Genomic DNA, 22,839 nt, shown 5'->3' with positions numbered 1-22,839 from the left:
CATACAGGCGGGGAGATTCACACATAACTCTCTTATTTTGTATGTACTGTTGCATGGACCCTGTTGCATTAGAAATATTGTAATGAAAACTAACAAAGGACAAGTGTTGTGACTTTTTTCTATTAGTTTGGTCCATTAGTTTTGCAGCGGACAGCTAGCGCTGTTCGTGCTGAACGGCCTTCCCCTCCTTCCCCCCCCCCTTTGATCCGCCCCTTCCTTGCTCCTCCCCTCTTACCCGTTCTTGCCTCCCCTCCAGAGTAGTGCTGTAGCTGTCCGGCGGGGTTGACGGCACTTCTCTGTCTGGTTTGGTCGTGAGTGTTTGTTCGGAGGCAGGACAAAGGTAGGGTAGGCAACTGATAACTGATTGCGATGGAGTGTAGGAGGTGTGTCAGTTGGACACATCTGTATCGTAGCGTTTCTTGCTGGCCCTTGTGATGAAATTCCCTCTCGGCCTTTCCCCTCAAAATTCATTTTGGCATTCTACGATTTTAATGGTTAATGATTTTAATCTTGTTTCCGCCAACCATGCCAGTGTCTGCTTTTCCAGTGCCTTGTTCCTTCCGTTTTTGTTCGCCCATTTTGACCTATAATTATTTTTCTTTGTAGCTGGGTTTATTGCCAGGTTAATGATTCACGACCGAACGAGAGTCGAGGCGTCGTATTTATCGTGCTTCTAGGTTAGGTTTAATGTGTGGATGTAATGTAATCAGAGAGAGAATTAAATTAACTTGTACTAATTAACTTGGCTAATGTAGAGATGTTCCATTTATTTTCGTGTGCTTATTTATGCCCTTGCGCGGGCGAACTTTAAGTTTTTCTTGTGAATCTTGCTTGTTTCATGATGGTTTCAGATCAGTATTTTTATAGCTTTTGTTATGTGCTTTGTCTTCGCAAGTTCTATATTTGCGTGAATGTACTCGCTCATGTTTAAGGAGTATTGTCAAACTTAAATGTAATCAAGTTTAACCTGCCATAGTTTTAACTTGTCTCGCTCCACCCTTTGTAACAAGTTGTATGAACTTTCGGCGGTGTTCGGGGCAGCCGCACCTTACCCTTAGACTAATGGATCTCGGCCATGTGGCGAGTGATAACCGAGGTCGATGTAAATGGGTATGAATTTAATGACATTAAAAATGCTCTCAGGGGTATGTGTCTGGAAATGCCCTGTTTGACTCATGGTATCTTGTGCCATTAAATTTAATCGGGCAATTTTGCTTTATCGAATAACCGGCATGATACTTGTGATTTATCTGTTTTCATGTGCGTTATGGGCTATGAATTATAGTAATCTGGTTAAGGCTTTAATTTGTATGAATATATTAAGTATTGGCATATTAGTGGAATGTTGTTTTCGGGTTTGTGCCTTACTTGGGTTTGAGGCCGTGCCCTCTCTCCCCATGATTGTTATTTCTGGATTCTTGTTCTTAATAAAACGTTATTGAGAGTGCGTTGTTTTTGCTTGCTTGTCACCACACTAGCCCTGCAGATCTCCTATCTGTAGGAGAACTTCTTTCCTTGTATCACCTTTGGAACGCTAGAGTTTTGGTTAGGATCTTTGTACACAAGCGCCGAGGTGCCACGCTGCGGTTGGGAGGAACCCCCCCTCCCCGCAAGCCTGCAGTTTCTTTGTTCTGAAGAATTTTAGAGGGACTAATACACTCACACAACTAACCAGACTAACAAGCTTAGCTACAAAATGACCCGAGCTGACCCCAATGACATAAAGCCAGGAACAAGGCCCTTGGGTGCATTATTTCATCATATATTGGAGTCTGACCTGTAATCTATGTCTCATTCAGTATAGTAGATTTGTTATATGTGTGTGCAAATAATGTATTTAGCTTTTATTTTATTTGTAGTAACTGCACAATGGAAATAAACAAATTAATAGGCTTGGCTAATAAGGCAAACTACATTCCGAGTGCGTAGAACTTGGTCAGTATTTTCTGATGCGTTTCATTCCATGCAAATGTGGACACTTAGCAACTTTTTCTATTTTTGTTGTCTGTTGATGGCAAAACTAACTGAATTAATGTCTCACATGTCTTTTTTAACTCAAATAATAATTGTATAAAATGTACAAGATGTACAAAATGTATATGAATGTACAAGATCACATTTGAATTATAGGTAGATACGTGCCAGCAACTGGACTGCAGATAACATGCACATATTTTTTTAACACGCTTTTATTAGCTTCATACATATGTGTGTTAGTACGTAACAGAAACTTTGAACATGATTTTAACCCCCTTCAAAACGTCGGATTAACTCAAAATTTGGCATACTTATCAAGGACCGATGACAATTCAATATTTTAAACAGTTAGACCCGTCTTCTTATCCTTACGAGGATAATCAGGATTAGCGATTTTTTGTTTTCCTAAAACTGGTACCTAGTGTCTTTGCGCCAAGACCAAGAAGGGAAACTACCACGCGTGCCGATCACCTATTTCTCGGATAAGTTACCGACTTTGAATAAGATGAAATTTTTGGAGAGAAAACCTGAGAACCAGCTATCTCATCCAAGGGAGGCAGCAGGCACCAAATCGCTCATTTCTTGGATAAGTTAATGACTTAGAATAAACATCAATGACTACCTAATTATATTAAAAATCATTGATTTTCATAGTAGGATATTGAAAATATTGTGTACTATAGTTCTTCAACACGCTATACCGAATATATATTTTAAAAGCAGCCAATATCTACTCAAACTCACTTTAATAGTAAATTGATGTAATAAAAAAAAACCAACTAAAAAATTAAAAATAAATAATAGTTTAAAAAACTAAAATACACGCTGTTATAGAAAATCCAACTAAAAAATAGGAAATAAATTTTAATAAATTTGAATTAAGAATAGTGTAAATACAGTAGAGTCCCGCTAATCCGAACCCCGCTAATTATAAAATCTGCCTAATCCGAACAGGGCTAGGACGAAAAAAGAAATATTTATATAACAATTATGAACCTTGAAAAGCAAATAAAAACAAGTTTTTTTCAAGTAATGTCTTACGTTTATTAATATGTATATAAGAAAATTATGATTTATCTATTTCTCCTTCAACTAAAAAGAAAAAAATATGATTACGTACATAGTACGTACTTAAATATTTACGTATTTATATTATGCTAAATACGCTAAATAATAAAGGTGTGTTTTGTGTCTGATCTTTAATATTTGGACACATCAGATGTTAAATAGGTAGCCCACGCCTCATAAAGACCATAAATGGCATTATATAAGAAAATTCCGCCTAATCCGAATTTTCGCTAATCCGAACAGGGTTCGGTCCCAATTAGTTCGGATTAGCGGGACTCTGCTGTATTAAATAAGAAAAAAAAAAAAGTATTTTATTGTAAAAAAAAAGCATGTGGTGCATGGTGTCAATAGTTATAAATATTTTATTGACAGATATGAGTAGAAGGATTATCATTTTGATAATATCTTAAAAAGCACCCCACGCTTTTTTTTTACAATAAAATACATTTTTTTCTTATTTACACTATTCTTAATTCAAATTTATTAAAATTTATTTTCTATGTTTTAGTTCGATTTTCTATAAAAGCATGTTTTTTAGTTTTTTTAAACTACTATTTATTATAAAAAAAGTTTGTCTTTTTGAAACAATTTTTACTTTCTTATTTTGAATTATATTACTCCCATTATTAACTACTTAATTTTCAACTCTGAGACATAATGTCACAACTTGAAGATCACAATTAAGTAACAAGAAACTGTAGTGTAGTCTATATTTTTTTTAAGTTGTTCACATGATTTAGGATAATTCTTTAATGGTGTTACTGTTTATTAAATTTACCACATTTTCTTCTGAAATATTTGCTTATACTTTAAAATATTGTTTGCCTAAGTACATAAGACTCTCAAGGCCCCCGTGAGTGTGACATAGTTTGTGATTGCTGGTGTACAGCGTGACACTTACATCAATCAATCTAAAGTACCTACCAGAATGTCTTGTGGCGGCTTGCTACACGCTGGCAAAACGTACACAGTTTCTGCTGGAAAGTCTCCCTTCTCTCCGGTTCTTTCACAACGTCCAACGCACCAGCCAGAGTTCATTACGGTTTCACCCGTGCTGTCGTCTTCCAGCACTATAAGGTCGCCCTTCTGGAATGTCAGGAATGACGATCCCTCACCTGTAAACAGTGAACCAAGAAGCATTATTTAATGATTAAAAACAAGCCAGTGATGGGCATCACATTTTACTTGAATCTCAAAGTGTGCCTCAAATCCACCCCTCGAAATGAATTCTAGATACATACTGAGTCAAGATAAAATTAATAAATGAGCAAACATACAGAAACTACAGTTTTCAAGAAGCATTTAGAATCTGGTTAATAAAATAAACATATATACATGCTCAATATATAATTTTTTTTGGTCATAAATGTTTCTGACTGTGCTAAACAAAAATTCTATAGCTGGTGACATCATTGATAGTTTCAGCAGAGTAAACTCAATTTGGCATAGGCAAATAGATAGGTGTGTTAGATTTCATACATATTTCTTCCCAAAAATATTTTATTAGAAGCCATTTCCTTGAATATACATAAAATGTTTTGAATACTAAATATTTGATGGTATTCAATGGTTTGGCAATATGATTTCCCCATCCCTATAAAAAAAAAATACAAACTAAGTAAATACTAGACTGAATTAGTAGACTAGACAAAACAGACAAAACTGGTTGGAGATATTTTTTCATGAACTGTGTGTATGAAGAGAGAATGCATGTTGGTGAAACCAAGAATCACCTGGTGCTTTGTAGTCTTGCAAAGCAATGACAAATTTTGATCGCTTCTTCAAACCTTCAAGAAAGTATACAACCAGATCACGGATGTCTTCAGCATTTGGACTCTGGAACGTGAACTCCTCACCTCGAACTGTGGAAAGTGTGAATGTCTGGGAGAAAACTTTATTTGTTCTGCAACACAAAGACCCAGCTCAATTAGCATGCAGTTCTCAGGATGGACATCAATGTCACTGCTTAAAGATCGTAATAACGACAACTCACTTGTGGCTGGAAACAGTGGTGATTTCAGGAAAGGACAGTTCAAGCAGAACTTGCTCTTGGTCATCCACCACGTACACTCCAGTCCAATTAACAGCAATGATGACGTCATTCTTTGGAAGGTTAGGCCCTGGAAAAAAATTATCTTTTATTTCATGATCACGGTAGCTACACTAGTTTTTCTGTAATGTTTATTGTTCAATTTATCTGCTCTCTTTATCCTTAAACCAAACTCATATTGATCCATTATTAATAGAGACGAGATTTTATGGTTTGATTTTTAGATCAATTTTGTGCTATTGTTTTCATTAGTATGAATTTAGTTTATTTATTAAAATATTTTGAGTCAACATATAAGTACCAAAATTTTTCTCAATACTTTTTCACCAAAATAACTACTACAATTCTGACAAATATACTAGTATGTAATGCATTTTAAAAATAAAATAATTTGTAATAAGCATATCTAGGACAAAATTACTTGGAACAATAAAACTAAATCAGCAAACATTTAGATTTTTGAAATATATAATGTCAATTTCATGTTAACATAAGGTGATAAAGGTACAATTTTTTTTTTTTCCATATCCATTTGGTCCTTATATTGAGGTACAAACTCCATTTGAAATTAATTACATTCATTTAATGATTTCATATTTTAATAGGTTACATTTCTGTGATTAATTTATACAACTAATATTTTAATTAAAATTATTATTTCTTCTAAATATTTAGAAATTCTGGTGTAGTTTCATTCATATTGCTGCTTTTATTTATCAACTATGTAAAAGGATATTAATTTTTTTATTGCAAGAGAAGTATGTTTTTGATAATTTTGGCAAAGGCAAGGGGAGAAATTATTAAAATTCCCAACAGATGACTAGAAATAAAACATTTAATATGAATATAATTATATTTCTTTATTAATAACAAAAATCACAAGCAAATATTTAGATTAAACATTTGTTTTTTCTTCAATTATTTCGTAACGACAAACTAAAAATTCAAAAAATTATTAACATTTAAATTAATATGCATCTGTTTTCTTCATGCGAGATCAAAATTGAGAAACTTATGTAGTAATTTATATGTAGTGCTTAATGGTGAATTGATTAATTGTATTAGAGAAATTGAGAACTTAAACAATAGTAAAAAATACTTCATCCAGCAGTAATTATAGCAACCAACAATTTAAAGAATTGGTGAACAGCGCTGTGTTGACAGCCACAGAACTGGATTTTACAAACAATTCAATGAAAATATCAGTTCAGCGTAATTTTTCTGACAATAAAATATAAATATGGAGAGCAATACAGCTAATATTTGGCAACGCTGTTGAAAGAAGTTGAATGAACATATATTTTCTGGTGATGAAAGTATAAAAGACTTATACTCTTAAAAGTCTTGTAACTAGCTATCTGGAGCTATATCTAACATAATTTTCCAATTCCTTTGTCAATAAACCCAAACAAATAAGTGAAATGAGTTTTGCAGATACAGCCTGAAAATACCAATACCTTTCTGAAAAATTTCTATTTTTTCCCCTTTAAAAAGCATTTGTGTTTATAAATGTGGGATACTAATTTGATTTAAGTGAAGTGCAAAAATAATTACTGACACAAAGTAGGTCTAAAGTATAGTTTCTTAGAAACTAAAGTAATTACAAAGTTGAAGAATGATGTTTACTTCAGAAGCTTACAATAACCAATTTTTTCTAACATAAATTAATATTTTATATAGTATTTTACACTGTTTGACATTATCTTGCAAGAAATGTAAAAATAATGTAGGATTGAAAAACTATCTTATAATTTAATATTTTTGGTTTATACATAGATATATAAAGTACATTCATTTAGGTAATTCAATTTGGTATGCTCGTTCCAGGAACATTTCCATGAAAGTAGTAGTAAGTCTGCAAGTAAGTAGTAAGTAGTAATAAGCTTTTATTAACGTAATTATGACAGTCGAGTACACAGGTCCAAAATAAAGTCAAGACTCATCAAACAAACTAGTTACATACCAAAAACTTAATGCTTTTTTTCATGTAACTTGAAAGTTATCAAACTTTCTAGAGTCTTTTAGGCGTTGTCAACTTAAAACTCATTTATGTTATGAGTCTTTCCCAAAAAAATTTGCCATTTGTCAAAAAGAAATCTTACAAGAATTACAGCAACCAACTAAAATGTTAAATTAACAACCAGACCACCTTAAAATAAGATAATGAAAATTATTAAAAAAAAAAAAAAATCATGCAACTCACATTTGATAATACGGACTAAATACATTTGACTGCACATTGTTGCAAATATAAAAAAAAATTGTTTACTACCATAATAAGAAATTCCTTAGTAAGAAAATACTTAATAAAATATTTTTGAAATCTTTATCCTGTTACCCACCATTGCAGATATGGTTAGCGATTAAGCCTTTGGTTGATGATCAGGAAGTTTTAAAACCAACAGTACGAGAATCATTTAGAAATTATACCTCAACTTCCTCCACAAAGGTAATATTTATTTTAAACAAAATATTTCAGGTATGATTTCTCACCTGAGTTCCTGTAAGCTTCATAGAATCTAGAAAACAGAAGCGGCCACTTGAATTTGGCGTAACTCACAACGTCTTCTTTTACTTTCAAGGCTGGAATTTTCTCTTTTAAATAATAGCTCTGTTTGAACATAAAACATAAAAAATAAAACGAAATAAAAATTTATGGACATAAAATAAAAATAAAAATATTATAGTAATAATAAAAAGAACATAAAGTGAAATAAAACCCTTGAATTAATCAGCAGTTTAAAACAAAGATATAATTTGAAAATTGTATTAAATTAGGTCAAGTGATAGGAATTAGTATCTTCATAAATAAATAAATAAATAAATAAATAAATAAATATTAAAAAAATAAAAAAAATCCTTCATTTAATTCTTTCCTACATTTTACATGACTTTATGATGTGATGCTTCCTCATATTCATAGTACTATAAAATTTCCATTCTCTTATACTTTCTAACATTTTGCTACTTTTTTACTCATTCCTGGAGAGAAAAATTATACAACCTATCAACAAATAATGATTGGCATTTTTCAGAATGAAAATTTAAATTCCTATCTATGGTGATTACATTAAAAAAAATGATGGAAACTTCATAACAAAAGCCAGATAGAACTACTTTTGTAGTTGTACTTTAGTAGTCTCACCACTAGTCTCGCTCCTAAATGTCCTTACTTACGGCCCAGGATAGATATGAACTTCAGTGTTTGCAAATGGAAAATGTGACATTCCATGAGCAGGAGTGTTTTATTGGGGTGCACCTCTTCTTCCCTTCAGTGGCTTACCCCCCTTCCCTTCCCCCATACACATTAAACTATACCAATTTTCCAAGCCAGTCATCATGATAGGTCTGTCTCTCGGGCAGAGCATCCAGTTATGTTGGGACGTAAACAATATCCTTTTGTTCATTTCTCCCCTGAGTCATACACAGTTATATAATAAATTATCACAATTTTAAATAGCAATCTCCAAGAATACCTTGGAGAAAATCAAATATAGTTTTGAAAAAGTTTCCAATGAAAAAAAATTGGTTGCTTGTAAAGTCGGTTTACGGACAATAGTTTAACGTGACGTCATAACAAAACATTGATGAAATGATTGCATACTTTTATGAATAAAATTGAATCATTTTTATTTTAATAATAAAAGAATAAATACTTGAAATTATACTAATAATCAGATTTTTAAAATGCAAGAATAATTAACCTTTATTGCAGAAATTGTTGTTGTAATAAGCAATGAAAACAACATTTTTTCACTTCACTTTATAAACAGTAGACGAAACAGTTCGCGTGTAGATGACTTGTAATTAATTTTAAAAACTGGCCTTTAGGTATAAAGTTTAAATATAATTATTAACAAGTTGTCATATAAATAAACTGTAATCAAATATCTATCATCAATTATATGAATCACCATAATTTTTTAGTCAATTGTAACATAACCTATTATTAATGCACTCGCCGACAGATGCTACTTTTTTTAATAATAAAAGAATAAATACTTATAACAGTTCGTTATATACAAAAATAAACAGATGGTCCGCCAATTTTAGTTTTTGTTTTATTTTTTCACAATAGAATGCACAGACGAATCCAAACACTTCCAAAAGAGGTTGCTCACTCATTCCACATACATCTGCCCATCGAAAAATGCTTGTAGTTCGCGTGATGAGAATTAACGAAAAAATAGCGTCCTTCAGTAATGTTTTTACTGGAAGTACACGGAGTCAGTGCGGCCTCAAACGTGGCCGCACCCAGCGAAAATGAACTTCGCCCCGAGCCAAATGCCGACGAAGGTGGCCGCAATTTCTAATTTATGTCCGAATGAAATATAAAAAAAAAATTAGGTTAGCTTAATACTCGGCATGGCTCTGACCACCAACGTTAAATTATCTCTCCAGCAAATTACTTCATTTTTTGGCGAGAAGCCACTGAACGCGACCTACTCGTGCAGCGTTCGACGGACGACTGGCTGAAGTCCTGTCACCGTCTCCTCCAGGCAGGGAGGAGAAGCCACATGACCTCACCGACCAATCACACGCACGCTTCATTCACTCTACAAATACAAGCCAATCAGAGTACAAATTACAATATATGAAAAAATCCTGTACACACATAACTCGGGGCTTCCCTTGATCTGTCTCTTTTCAATTTCACATCAAAATCGGGGACTCCCATTCTCGTTCTCTCTCCCACACCGTGAGACAGCAGTTATCACTCAGTTCCCACTCAGTTCCCACGCAGTGGGGGGATTCCCGTCTTTATCTATCTCTGAGGGGAATTACTGTTTCTTTCTCACTTACACTTACAGGCCTCTCATGCCTCTCTTTTTAACCATCACACCAGACACAGTACCGTGTTCTAGAATCATTCCACACGTTAATGAACATTACAAACAGCAATTATAATACAAATTACTTGACAAAATTCAACTTATTTAGAAAAAACCTGAAAAAGTAGGCCTAAACCGGCAAAAATCTAGCATAACGGCTCATTTGTGAATACATAATTACATAAAAAATAGTAATGATTAAAAATGTCTAATAAAATACAAAATACCTTCTTAAAAAACATAGCAAGTGAAAAATACCAACCCTAAAATATATAACAAATGGTAAAATATCATTAGAAAGACTTTTTAAGAAATATTTACATTCATGAAAATAGTTTAAAAGAAAAATATTTATTTAGGAGGGCAGGGTTCTTGCAACGTTACATACTTGAAATTATACTAGTAATTAGACACCTGCGAGTACTCGAAATTCGAGTTTCGAGTCGAGTTTTTTAGTAATACTCGAACTCGAGCTCGTGGCTTTTCAACAACTCGAAATTCGAGCGAGCTTTTCTTGCACTGTACCTATAGAAAAAAAACTCTCATTATATCGGAATAAAAGTCTTACAACACTATTATCCTTTACTTTATAATGTAACATGATCGACCGTATACATGAACACATCATTTTTACGTACCCGGGATTTACGAATTTCCGTGATTAATTTTTTTTACTTCTATAATTTTCCGCATAGCATTAATGTATCACTTTCCTCCTTTATGCGGAAGTATTTCCCGCCTTATGCGGAAACATTTCCCGCATTTTACTATAAAAAGCATTTAAATTGTCCGGGGTCTCATCATTTACACCATTAAATGTGTGATATAAAGTCCCGTTTAACATTTTTATGAAAATTCCTGCCAGTAATGGCGCACGTAAATATAAATATGAAGAAAATACAAATGAACAACAACTTACGAAGAAATATGGATGATGTACCATAACTACAGTACAATTCCAATAGTTATCTTAAGATAATTACCATAAAAAGAACTAAAGATTCTTTGTAGATACCATAACTACTGCAGAAGCATGATAGTTACCACATTTGCACTATAGTTGCCGTAATAACCGAGATGTGTATTTACCGTGATGGTAATGTATTTATTTAGGACATATTAAAATTAAAGAACATTATTGAAAAAAAAAAGGATGTTAAATCTTGATATGTACGGTTGGCACATGTTGCTAAGAAATAATGTGATCTGAAAGAATGTAGTACTACTACGAAAAGTGAAAAGGGTACTCGTGGATTTTTAGGTTATGGCAGTCTCATTCGTTTTTCAGTAATATCGGTCGAAAATTAACAAGAGTATTGGAAGTTGGCAGAAATGCCGATTCAACTAAATATTGGCAAAATCGGCTTCTTCAGTACAGCTCTACATTTGATGACATGAGTAAACATATTTCAGACTACAGGACATTGAAAAAGACTTTAATTTCCAAGTAGGTTTATTGTGCGTAAGTTTTTTTTGCAAGTGTAAATTGAATTAAGTAAAATGCTTCTATTTTTATTACTTTAAATTGATTAAACTTAATGACAAGTTACAGATATTTGACACTAATTTTGAGGTTAAACAATTTGGTAAATATGTAGAGTAACGGTATATGCGAAAAAAAAATGCTAAAAATCTGAAAATACTTTTATTCTATGCTCTTTCACTTCCTCTTTTCAAATCAACCGGCGGAGATAAGAAATTCCAAATACTTTAGGAATATCGAATTTTTTAATTTAGTAGGCTAACAATGATAATGGTTTCTTTTTTTATTTCCATATTTTTCTCAAAAGTTCTCACATTTTATTACTCCATCACAGTAAATTTATGTGCAATAAACTTAAAAAAAAAACTCGAACTCGACTCGATACTCGCGAGTATTTTAGCAAACTCGCTCGAGCTCGACTCGAAGTGAAAATCTTCTGCTCGCAGACGCCTACTAGTAATCAGATTTTTAAAATGCAAGAATAATCAACCTTTATTGCCGAAATTGTTGTTGTAATAAGCAATGAAAACCACATTAACTTTTCACTTCACTTTATAAACAGTCGACGAAACAGTTCACGTGTCGTTGATAGATAGCGCAATTCGTTCGGTTCGCGTCTGTCACCATAGATGGCAGCACCGTAAGGGAATTATATTATTTCGTTTTTTATAATACGATTTAATAACAAATACGCATCCCAAATACACCAAACGTATTTATAATGTGTTACAATATTTTTTAAAACATTGTCCAAAAGATCCCGGTTGTAATTTGCATTATTATGTGTAAATGTAAAACACCATTGTTGGTTCAAAACGTATTTGAATATTCAACATTACTTTTAAATAACTGTACCGATTGTGCTGAAAATCGGTGGACGATCGTTAAATTACAAAATATTAATAATTCAAACGACGAAAACATGATTAAAAATCAAATTGATGGTTGTTCCAATCGAGTGGAAGAGAGATTCCGCCATTCCACGCATGCGTACAATGAGCAAAACAGGAGACATCCGTAGTGGGACATCCGTAGTGGGACTATGTGCGTTACGGGACACTTTTTCGTGCGTGCAGCCGGCGTTCATCGATTTATTAGACGTAGTCACGTCAAAAAATAATCAAGAATACATGATTGCACAGCTTAAAAAAAACTTTTTTAGTAACAAAATAATTTATACAAACATCACAATTAAAGAAAATATCAGTAAGAATGTGATGCATTAAACAGCCTTGTCACATTTAGCTTAATACAGTTCTACTGAGAACTTTGGTGCAGTGATAAAACAATGCACTTGCACTTGCGGTGGAAATAGATACGAATCTTGCTCCAGCCATACGGTTTTAATTCATTTTGATAACCATGTTTCACTCTTATAATATACATGCATTTGTGAGGAATTTTGTTCGTTTATTCTAAAAATGTCTTAATTAATGATGGGTCAGATCTCAGTTTTCTCGAAGCCGATTTTGTAGATATTAAGTTGAATAAGCATTTCTGCCAATTCACGATGCACTTGTTAATTTTTGGCCAATATTATTATAAAATTAAACTGCCTGTTGTAACCTAAAAATCCAACAGTACCCTTTTCACTTTTCATACTATTGCATACTTTGAACATCATTTTTAGCTACATGTGCCAACCGTACATATCAAACTTAAACATCCTATGTTTTAAAAACATTCTTGACTCTAATACATCATAAATAAAAATATCTCCAGCCAGGTAAAATTAGATAAGAATGAAAACTTGCTTTATTTAGAGCATGGCTACCACTACAGATGGAAAATACCAACTGCTTGAACTGCAAATAAATGTTTGTAATATTGTGACAGAGAAATTTTGGTATTAACATACATAAAGTTTTTGAAATTGAATAAAAAATAATAACCAAATAATACAGGACTTCACATAACGTAAATTACTTTTATTGTTTCCCGTGAAAAACGACCACATGAAATGCATTTCTGTAGAACATTTGGTACCGTAAATTTTCGTAGCCGCACGTGTTTAAATGGTATTGGAATTCCTGTTCTTGAATTGTAAACATGTACAAAGTATAGCAATCATGCACATTTTAAATTTTTTTTTTTTTACTTTATATTTTGTGAATCAATATTTTCATAATTACATATTATTAAATAATCATATTTTATATAATTATGTATTAAATAATTAAATTTTCCAGCCTCAATAGGTAAATTCATATTTCAAAAAGCAACTAACGGGTTGTCAACAAACAAATAAAAGCAAGCTAAAAATACAAGTTAAAAAACGAGAGGTTATGTTCCATTTATAAACTAAAATACATGTGCATTTGCATTGCATGGTTTTCTTAGAATGAGTTCTTTTGGGTAATTTAGTAAATTTATAAAAATATTTTAAACAAAATGTGTTTTCTTTTGTATCGGTTCAGAATCGATGAATCGGCAACAATTGTAACGGCATATCAGCATATCAGCATATCAGCATATCAGCATATCAGCAAAATTTTGTGAATCGGTACAGTTCTGGATCTCGAATTTGAATCTCAGAACCTCGAATATACCCCCCAAATCCGAATCTAGGTCTCAAGGATCAAAATAAAATAATGTATAATAAATGAAAAATATTAACTATGGTGTTAAAACAGTCTACCTTTAAATGGTTGTTTCACAAATGAAGTTACCTGAATAAATACAAATTGTAATTTTTTTTATATAATTACATGTTAAAATTACAATATCTTGGGGAATGGTAACAAAATAGGTATAAAGAAAAAATTGTTCTAGTTAACATCAAATGTTATCAGTGTTGAATTTTATTTTTTTTATTTATCTTAATAATTTTCTTAAAATCTTTTCCCTAGCAACATCAAATCTTTCGAATACTAAGGATTTTATTTGCCCAGCCATAGTCTTAATTTACAATTTCAGTTTGTTGGTCAGATTAATACAGGGTTTTGTGTGTGTGTGTGTGTGTTTTTTGCATTTTATTCTACTACATACGTATATTTAATTGCTTTTTGGTATCGGTATTGCACTTTACTTTTAAAAATCAACTAACCCTACATTGAAAAGAATAACTTAGAAGTAATTTTTAACTGAAATTTATATTTTCATTCATTTAACATCCAACCTCAATCATAAATTTCAAGTGTTTGTTTTGACTTTGTAATGTTGCAGAACCCTGCCCTCCTAATTAAATAATTTTTCTTTTAAACTATTTTCATGAATGTAAATATTTCTTAAAAAGTCTTTCTAATGATATTTTACCGTTTGTTATATATTTTAGGGTTGATATTTTTCACTTGCTATGTTTTTAAGAAGGTATTTTGTGTTTTAACAGACATTTTCTATCATTAGTAATTTTTATGTAATTATTCACAAAGAAGTCGCTGTTCCAGATTTTTACGTGTTTAGGCCTACTTTTTCAGGTTTTTCTCAATAAGTTTAATTTTGTAAAGTAATTCGTATTATAATTATTGTTCTTAAATTTTATTAACGTGTTGTAATATAATTATAAATCACGGGACTGTGTCTGGGCTTGTGTGATGGTTAGAAAGAGAGGCATGAGAGGCCTGTAAGTGGGAGTGAGAAAGGAACAGTGCTTCCCCGCCAACCGAGATAAAGACGGTAATTCCCCCCCTGCATGGGAACTGTGTGATAACTGCTCTCTCACGGTGTGGGAGAGAGAACGAGAATGGAAGTCCCCGATTTCGATGTGAAATTGAAAAGAGACTGATCAGGGGAAGCCCAGAGTTCTGTGTGTAAAAGATTTTTTCATGTGTTGTAACTTGCTCTGTAATTGGCTGATATCTGTAGAGTGAATGAAGCGTGCCTGTGATTGGTCGGTGAGGTCATGTGACGTCTACTCCCTGCGTGGAGGAGACGAGTTCATGAGATCACCAGTCGTCTGTCGAACGCTGGACGAGTAGGTCGCGTTCGATGGCTTCTCGCTAAATTATGTAATTTACGAAGATATCATTTCACGTTGGTGGTCGGAGCCAGGCCTGTATTTAAATCAACCTAATTGTTTCTTTTTGTTTTGGATATAACCTAATTAGAAATTGCGGCCACCTTCGTAGGCATGTTGGCTTGGGGTGGAATTCGTTTTCGCTGGGTGCGGTCCTCTTCGAGGTCGTCCCATTTTCTTGTACTTGCAGTAAAACATTACTGAAGGACTTCATCTACGCTATAAATTTTCGGTAATTTCTCGTCATGCGAGCTACCAGCAGTTTTCGACGGGCAGATATATGTGTGGAACGAGTGAATGAACTATTGCAAGTGTTTGGATTCGTCGGGGCATTCTGTTTAGAAAAATAAAAATAATAAAAAACATCAAAATTTGCAATCGGCGTTGAACTGTTTATTTTGTATATAACGAAACGTTATATTTGGCGCCCGGCCGCGCGGCTTGAATTTGGACACGACCCTGAGGTTAAGACGGACATTTTCGGCAGTAAATAAAAAATATAAACATTCTCAAAACAAGTTTGCGACTACGATAACTTCAAATAACAACAATCTACGATAAATAGTGAACAGTTTAGAAGAAAACGGCAAAGTGTTTCCAGAATTATCGGCGCAGCTGAGTGGCGAAGGCGGTTTTTCTTCGCGACGAGAGTTACGAGCTGTTTCAGCGAGTGAAGTGTTCCAGAGAAACGACGGAAAACGGTACTTCGAGGGACAGAGCGACCCAAGGCACCGTGGGACTTCAGGACCTCATTGCCAGACTCCGAGATCGTCACTTCGCGGGATGAATCGCCGAAAATAGCAAGTCGAAAAATGGAATTAAATTAAATGTCTACATTGTTTTTCTTTTGTGTTGAGCATTCAAATAAGATTTGTGTTAAAATTGTTGTAATTTGTATATTTCATTATGACGATTAGTAGCCCAGTTGAGGTTATGGGGGGGTCAGACCAAATCATGCAGTTACTATTGGTAATGCAACAGGAAATGAACCAATACTATCGGGAACTTAAGCAGGGACAACAAGTTTTTATTAATACAATTGAACAGGGATATCGGGAACTCTCACAAAAAATGGCCAAAGGACAGAAGGAACTTATTCAGGCACAAAAGGAATCCCAACAGAATTTTACTCTAAAATTAGAACAGGGTCTAGCACAAAACACGCAGGAAATAAAACGGGAATTGTCATTGATGAAGGATGAAATTATTGAACAGGTAGCTACATGTACAAACAAAGTAGGTGAGAGTGCAAATAATGTGACAGAAATGCAAGTGGAAAGGGAACAAACTGGTTTAGGAACTAGTGAAATGAAAGTGATAGTGTCAAAAGAAAATATTGAAGTAATTGTGCATGATGTGCATGAGCAGGTAAACATTGAGAATAAATGTGAAAAATTCCGAGATGAGGGAAAAAGGGAATGTTTGGACAACGTAGTTGAAAAAATTAGTAAATTCAGAGGTAATACACAAAGGATCAGGATTTTGTGTAAACAAATGGAAAGAGTTGAGAATGAGATGAAAGCATTCTCAAATACACTTAAGGACGAATTTGATGAGGAAGTATTCAGTGAATTGAGTTTGACAGATTGCGGAGAAATGATAAAGGGGAAATTTTGTCAAAATGTAAGCAGTAATGTACGAAAATGTGGGTTGTGTATGCCGAATAGTATACAAACTAAAATTTTCACACTGATTCATGTGAGAGAAACTGTGCGAACTATTCAGAGGTTTTGTGTATGGAAGCATGGGTACAGAACTATCGCCGAGATAGTAAACAGTTTTTTGTTCTGTTCAAAGGCAGAAGAAATGAGTAGTAAAGGTACAGGAGTGATGCAAAATCTGGAAACAGTGTGTGTTGACTTGTTTGGCCCACTGCCAAGATGGAAGGGTAGAGTCAAAACCAGTTTTGTCGTGTTTGATGTCTTTTAAATTTTTTTGCAATTTTTTGCCATTTTTTTGTAAAGTTTTTCAGAATTTTTTGGTATTTTTTGAATTGTGTACTTTTTAATAATGTTTTGTATTTTAAGGGTTTTTGTATTTTTTGAATTGTTATAGTATAATATAGGAATGCACAAATAAGATTTATGACAGAAATTTTTACAAGATTCTTAAAGAGAAGGAAGATAAATAACTATGTTAATGTGAATATTTTCTGTTGTTTTGAAACAATAATAATAATGGTGTAAATTCTTTTTGAGTAGACAGTTATTAAATATTATGTGAAAAAATGCTTTACATTGTGAGAATTTCATTGCACTTGGGTAATGTTTTGGTTGTTTAATGTTATGTCTCATGGGAAGATGTTAACTGAAATTTATTATGAGTTATGTTTTTGAAAATGATATACATATGTTTGAAATGGTTAAATATTTTAAATGAAAATACTACACATATTGGTATTCTACTAAATGTTTGTTTTGGATTGATGACAGGGTGACAACATCCTATATTAAAGGTATGAAGTGTTATGCTAAACGTTAATGAATAACAGTCGTCGAGTTTTGAAGCTGCAGAAGCAGTTGTGTGTTCATGATGGCCAGAGTTTAGGTGAATTTTTGGTATTGTCCTAAATAAGCAGCAGATGTTTTTTTTTGTGTAATGTGGTTTGTGAGGCAGCTGGGGGGCCAGGAGGTTAGTTTTAAATATGTTTGCCGGCATGGAGTCCGATGTTTTTTTTTGCAAGGGTGTGTCCCTTCTCCTTGGTCGCTCCCACCCCTCATCAAGGTTAATTTTATGTGCTGTTGTTGCTGAAAGGGAAGATATGGTTTGAAACCTAAGGAAGGGCATTGGTTCATGTAATTTGTTTTTGAAGAATAGAAACATACGTCTGTATCTTAATGAAGTATTTGTCATGCCATAACTATAGAATTGTCAACTTGTTGTTTGTGGAAATTTAAGTAAGGTATGTAAAGCATAAAATTTGATGTGTAATGACAAGTGCAGTGTATATTTGTGTATAGCTTTGTATTATTTTTTGTTTTAAATTTCATTAAAAGGTTAGCCGAGCTGACTAGCAGCTAAAAGGGTTGTAATTGAGCGCCCCTTACCTTTCGGCTAGCTCAGGAGTTAGGAAGGAATGATAGAGGAGGTTGGAAAAACTTTATGTAATTTGTGGGTATATATTTTTTTTTGTGTGTAATTTGGTAAAAGGTTAGCCGAGCTGACTAGCAGCTAAAAGGGTTGTAATTGAGCGCCCCTTACCTTTCGGCTAGCTCAGGAGTTAGGAAGGATGGAGAAGGAGTAAATTTGTGTATTTTTATGTGTTGATAATGATGTTTTTGTGTATTTTTTATATTATGAATAATGATACAAAAAAAATGTAAGTGAATAATGTAAACAAATGAAAATTCAGTGTGTTGAACAGAATTAAGTTTATGTGTATTTGGTGTAAATGTTATGAGGTGTAACATTTTAATTAGAAAGTTTGAATATGATTGGTGATGCTGTAGTTTATTATAAAAAAGTTTTTAAAGTTTTACATAGCTAATTTAATGTTTTTTGGAGTTGTATTTGTTGGGGAAAATTTACTATGTGAGTTTCTGTGTGTTAGGAAGTTGAGGCATTTGGTAGAAGTTGTAGTTCATGAATTATCAAGTTTGAACAGTCTAGTTCTAATTTTGAAATAATTGTTGTCCAGTGATTGAAGTTAATGATAGTGGTATTGTGAAGATACTTAGAAATTTATAATTTTAGAATTTGATAAGTTGTTTTTTTTGGATGGAATATAGGAAAATTTTGTGTCAACAGTTTTGAAGCGATAGTGTTGTCAAGTTTTTGTTAGTGCGGATATGAAGAATGAAGAATTTGGTGGATTTGTGGGTTAAAGTGGTTATTTCATGGGATTTGAGGAGTTTGTCATAAGCAGCAGAGAATGATGGTAACAGCGGTTTTTAATGGAGTTTAAAGGAGATCATTTGTTTTGAGGTTATTTGTCATCGTCGTTGAAGAAGATTTGTCGTCGTCGTCGAGGTTTTGAAGTTTTTGTGTTTATCGTTGTTAAGGTGGTCATGGAGACGTAATTCCTGAAGTTTTTGTTTTCGTCGTCGTTGAGGTAGTTATGGAGTTTATTGCAGCTGGTGTTGAGGTTTCCACAGTTGTAAAAGTAAGTTGTTCAGAGTTTTTTGTTGTTATTGAAGAGTCTTCGTTGACCAGGGGGTGTCTGCTTGAAGCTTGTAGAGAAACCAGTTTCAAAGTTATTTGTATTTTGCACTGATGAGAGGGAGATAACCGTTTGTGGAGAGTTGTTGACATTTTTGTAGTAAGAGAGATGTTTTAAAATTTTTGGCTTTTTAACAAAGAATTGAGGTTATTGCAATTTTTAAGTAACAGTTTTTTGAATTTCTATATAAACAAGGGTAGTAACTACTGGATGCATTTATTTCTCAGGATGTTTTGTATTTCTTTTGTACAGATTAGTTTTTCACTTTTTGTAACTTTTCAATTAAATGTAGTGTTAATTTAATTGAAAAGTTGGGGGGGTAATGTAATGTTGCAGAACCCTGCCCTCCTAATTAAATAATTTTTCTTTTAAACTATTTTCATGAATGTAAATATTTCTTAAAAAGTCTTTCTAATGATATTTTACCGTTTGTTATATATTTTTGGGTTGATATTTTTCACTTGCTATGTTTTTAAGAAGGTATTTTGTGTTTTAACAGACATTTTCTATCATTAGTAATTTTTATGTAATTATTCACAAAGAAGTCGCTGTTCCAGATTTTTACGTGTTTAGGCCTACTTTTTCAGGTTTTTCTCAATAAGTTTAATTTTGTAAAGTAATTTGTATTATAATTATTGTTCTTAAATTTTATTAACGTGTTGTAATATAATTATAAATCACGGGACTGTGTCTGGGCTTGTGTGATGGTTAGAAAGAGAGGCATGAGAGGCCTGTAAGTGGGAGTGAGAAAGGAACAGTGCTTCCCCGCCAACCGAGATAAAGACGGTAATTCCCCCCCCTGCATGGGAACTGTGTGATAACTGCTCTCTCACGGTGTGGGAGAGAGAACGAGAATGGAAGTCCCCGATTTCGAGGTGAAATTGAAAAGAGACTGATCAGGGGAAGCCCAGAGTTCTGTGTGTAAAAGATTTTTTCATGTGTTGTAACTTGCTCTGTAATTGGCTGATATCTGTAGAGTGAATGAAGCGTGCCTGTGATTGGTCGGTGAGGTCATGTGACGTCTACTCCCTGCGTGGAGGAGACGAGTTCATGAGATCACCAGTCGTCTGTCGAACGCTGGACGAGTAAGTCGCGTTCGATGGCTTCTCGCTAAATTATGTAATTTACGAAGAGATCATTTCACGTTGGTGGTCGGAGCCAGGCCTGTATTTAAATCAACCTAATTGTTTCTTTTTGTTTTGGATATAACCTAATTAGAAATTGCGGCCACCTTCGTAGGCATGTTGGCTTGGGGTGGAATTAGTTTTCGCTGGGTGCGGTCCTCTTCGAGGTCGTCCCATTTTCTTGTACTTGCAGTAAAACATTACTGAAGGACTTCATCTACGCTATAAATTTTCGGTAATTTCTCGTCATGCGAGCTACCAGCAGTTTTCGACGGGCAGATATATGTGTGGAACGAGTGAATGAACTATTGCAAGTGTTTGGATTCGTCGGGGCATTCTGTTTAGAAAAATAAAAATAATAAAAAACATCAAAATTTGCAATCGGCGTTGAACTGTTTATTTTGTATATAACGAAACGTTATAACTTTGCTTGCCGCGTCGATTCGATACGTAAGAATACTACTGTACACAAATTTGTAGCACAGGCTCATAATTTTAAATGGTTATTATTTACCTTCTTGTAAGCTTGGACAACAAGCTGCCCCCAGCGCTCCAGGGCTTTCTCTGAAGTCGCGAGGCAGTAGTCGGGAATGTAACTGGGCATGAGGTTGAAAAGGCGTTCTAATCCTAAATCTGACCCATACTCGATGTAATACTGCTGGGCGGCAATCATTGCCAGGTCTTCTTCCTGCAACACCAGAATCCTCGTAATAATTATTTTGGTTCAAAATATTGCTAAGCAGTAAGGGTATGTATTTTTGGTAAACAAAAATCTGATTGCTCATTAGACTGCAATAAATTATGGCTGTGCCAATGATTGTTCCCTTATAATTGGTGGCTGTCTCCAAGAAAAGCCATTGCCCTATTTGGGCGGGCCATTTGGGAAGCGTTTGCTCCCACACTAGATGGCTAAGATTGGTGTGTCGACAGTAGACATACCTGAAAGAAACCCAGCCGATCACGAAATGCAGCCAATGCTGCAAAGTTTAAACACAAAGCTGGTCTGCAAATCTTTTCGAAAAAAATACATGGCCCTACTAAGCACTAATCATATTTGAGCTAAACTAAGATACATGATTTACTGAAATGTATTGGTTCTCAATGAAGTCGTGATTATTTAACAATTAAAAAACAAAATACCTATGATACATTATTTATTGAAACGTATTGATCCTGAAAAAGAAGTGGTGATAATTAAACAATTCAGAAAACAAAATATAAATAAATGAATGAAAACCAACAAAACCCAGGATTTTTGGCAAAAAAAAACTTTTCAATTTTTTGTAATATTAATGTAAGTTCAAAAATTAATTTTAATTAAATTGAGGTTGTCCGACTTAAAACGTAAACACATACAACAAGAATCACATGGAACAACATAGTCAGAGAATTAAAATTTATTTGAATTGAAATTTTTTTTACTTTAATACCATGAAGTGTACCTTATGCATCATACACACCAAACACCTAAGAACTACTTTAATACATTTCCGTTACTCAATTTATAGGGGAAAATCCTAACCGAATGCTTTCGCACCTTGTCACACCTGTACTCTCCGAACTTAACCCCTCGGACCACTTGCTGGTAGATGAGGTTGCTGGCCACTTGGTCCTCTGTGGGGTCATGCCACGGCGCGAATATCTCCTTCCGGAAGAACAACCGCCACGGTGCGTTTCTCTCCTGAGCACCCTGCTCTTTGGCGTACTGCTCGCACTGGGATATGGCATCCATCACGTGGTCCCCTCCACTGCCAAGGGACGACACCTAGACAATAACAAGATAGGGATCATGTTTTCATATATGTGATTCCTTCAGTAAACATTTTCAAAATAATAAACATGCATACCGTGTTTTATCGCAGAATCGTCGCACGCGCATAATCGCCGCAACCATATTTTAGGCTGTCAAAATTAAGATAAAAAAACTTCTCGCGTAAACGTCGCATGATGTTTTTGGTCCCGCTAGTAGATGCCGAATGCTTTGTGTAGGTATCTTTTCCGTATAAAACAATGTATTTTAAAGTAGAAATCTAATATTTATTCGGTCATTACCACTTACTTAATAAATTAATGGAAAAATACGACGTTCTTTGGCGTGTAAATTTTCTTATAAAGACGTTTTTAAAAGTTATTTCCTTTATCTGATCGTCTGCGTCGCCGCGGTGTAGGTGTAATATAAAATTTAATTTCG

At 33.7% G+C, this 22,839-nt stretch overlaps 1 protein-coding gene across 1 annotated transcript in view; it reads right to left on the bottom strand.

Annotated features, from left to right (window-relative positions):
- Window positions 1–22,839, bottom strand: part of LOC134542154 (myosin-VIIa) — a 250,169-nt gene that overhangs the window by 42,447 nt on the left and 184,883 nt on the right. The window contains exons 25-30 of the mRNA XM_063386174.1: window positions 22,186–22,413; window positions 21,163–21,336; window positions 7,589–7,706; window positions 5,039–5,165; window positions 4,779–4,948; window positions 3,970–4,160 (exon numbers count right to left, since the gene is read on the bottom strand). Of these exons, the coding sequence (XP_063242244.1) occupies window positions 3,970–4,160; window positions 4,779–4,948; window positions 5,039–5,165; window positions 7,589–7,706; window positions 21,163–21,336; window positions 22,186–22,413 (1,008 nt within the window). The remainder of the gene's footprint in view (window positions 1–3,969; window positions 4,161–4,778; window positions 4,949–5,038; window positions 5,166–7,588; window positions 7,707–21,162; window positions 21,337–22,185; window positions 22,414–22,839) is intronic.

This window comes from Bacillus rossius, chromosome 1 (genome assembly GCF_032445375.1).
Source record: "Bacillus rossius redtenbacheri isolate Brsri chromosome 1, Brsri_v3, whole genome shotgun sequence".
NCBI classification, from domain to species: Eukaryota; Metazoa; Arthropoda; class Insecta; order Phasmatodea; family Bacillidae; genus Bacillus; species Bacillus rossius.
Note: the sequence above shows the minus strand (reverse complement) of the source record. Positions and strands in the feature narration are given on the sequence as shown.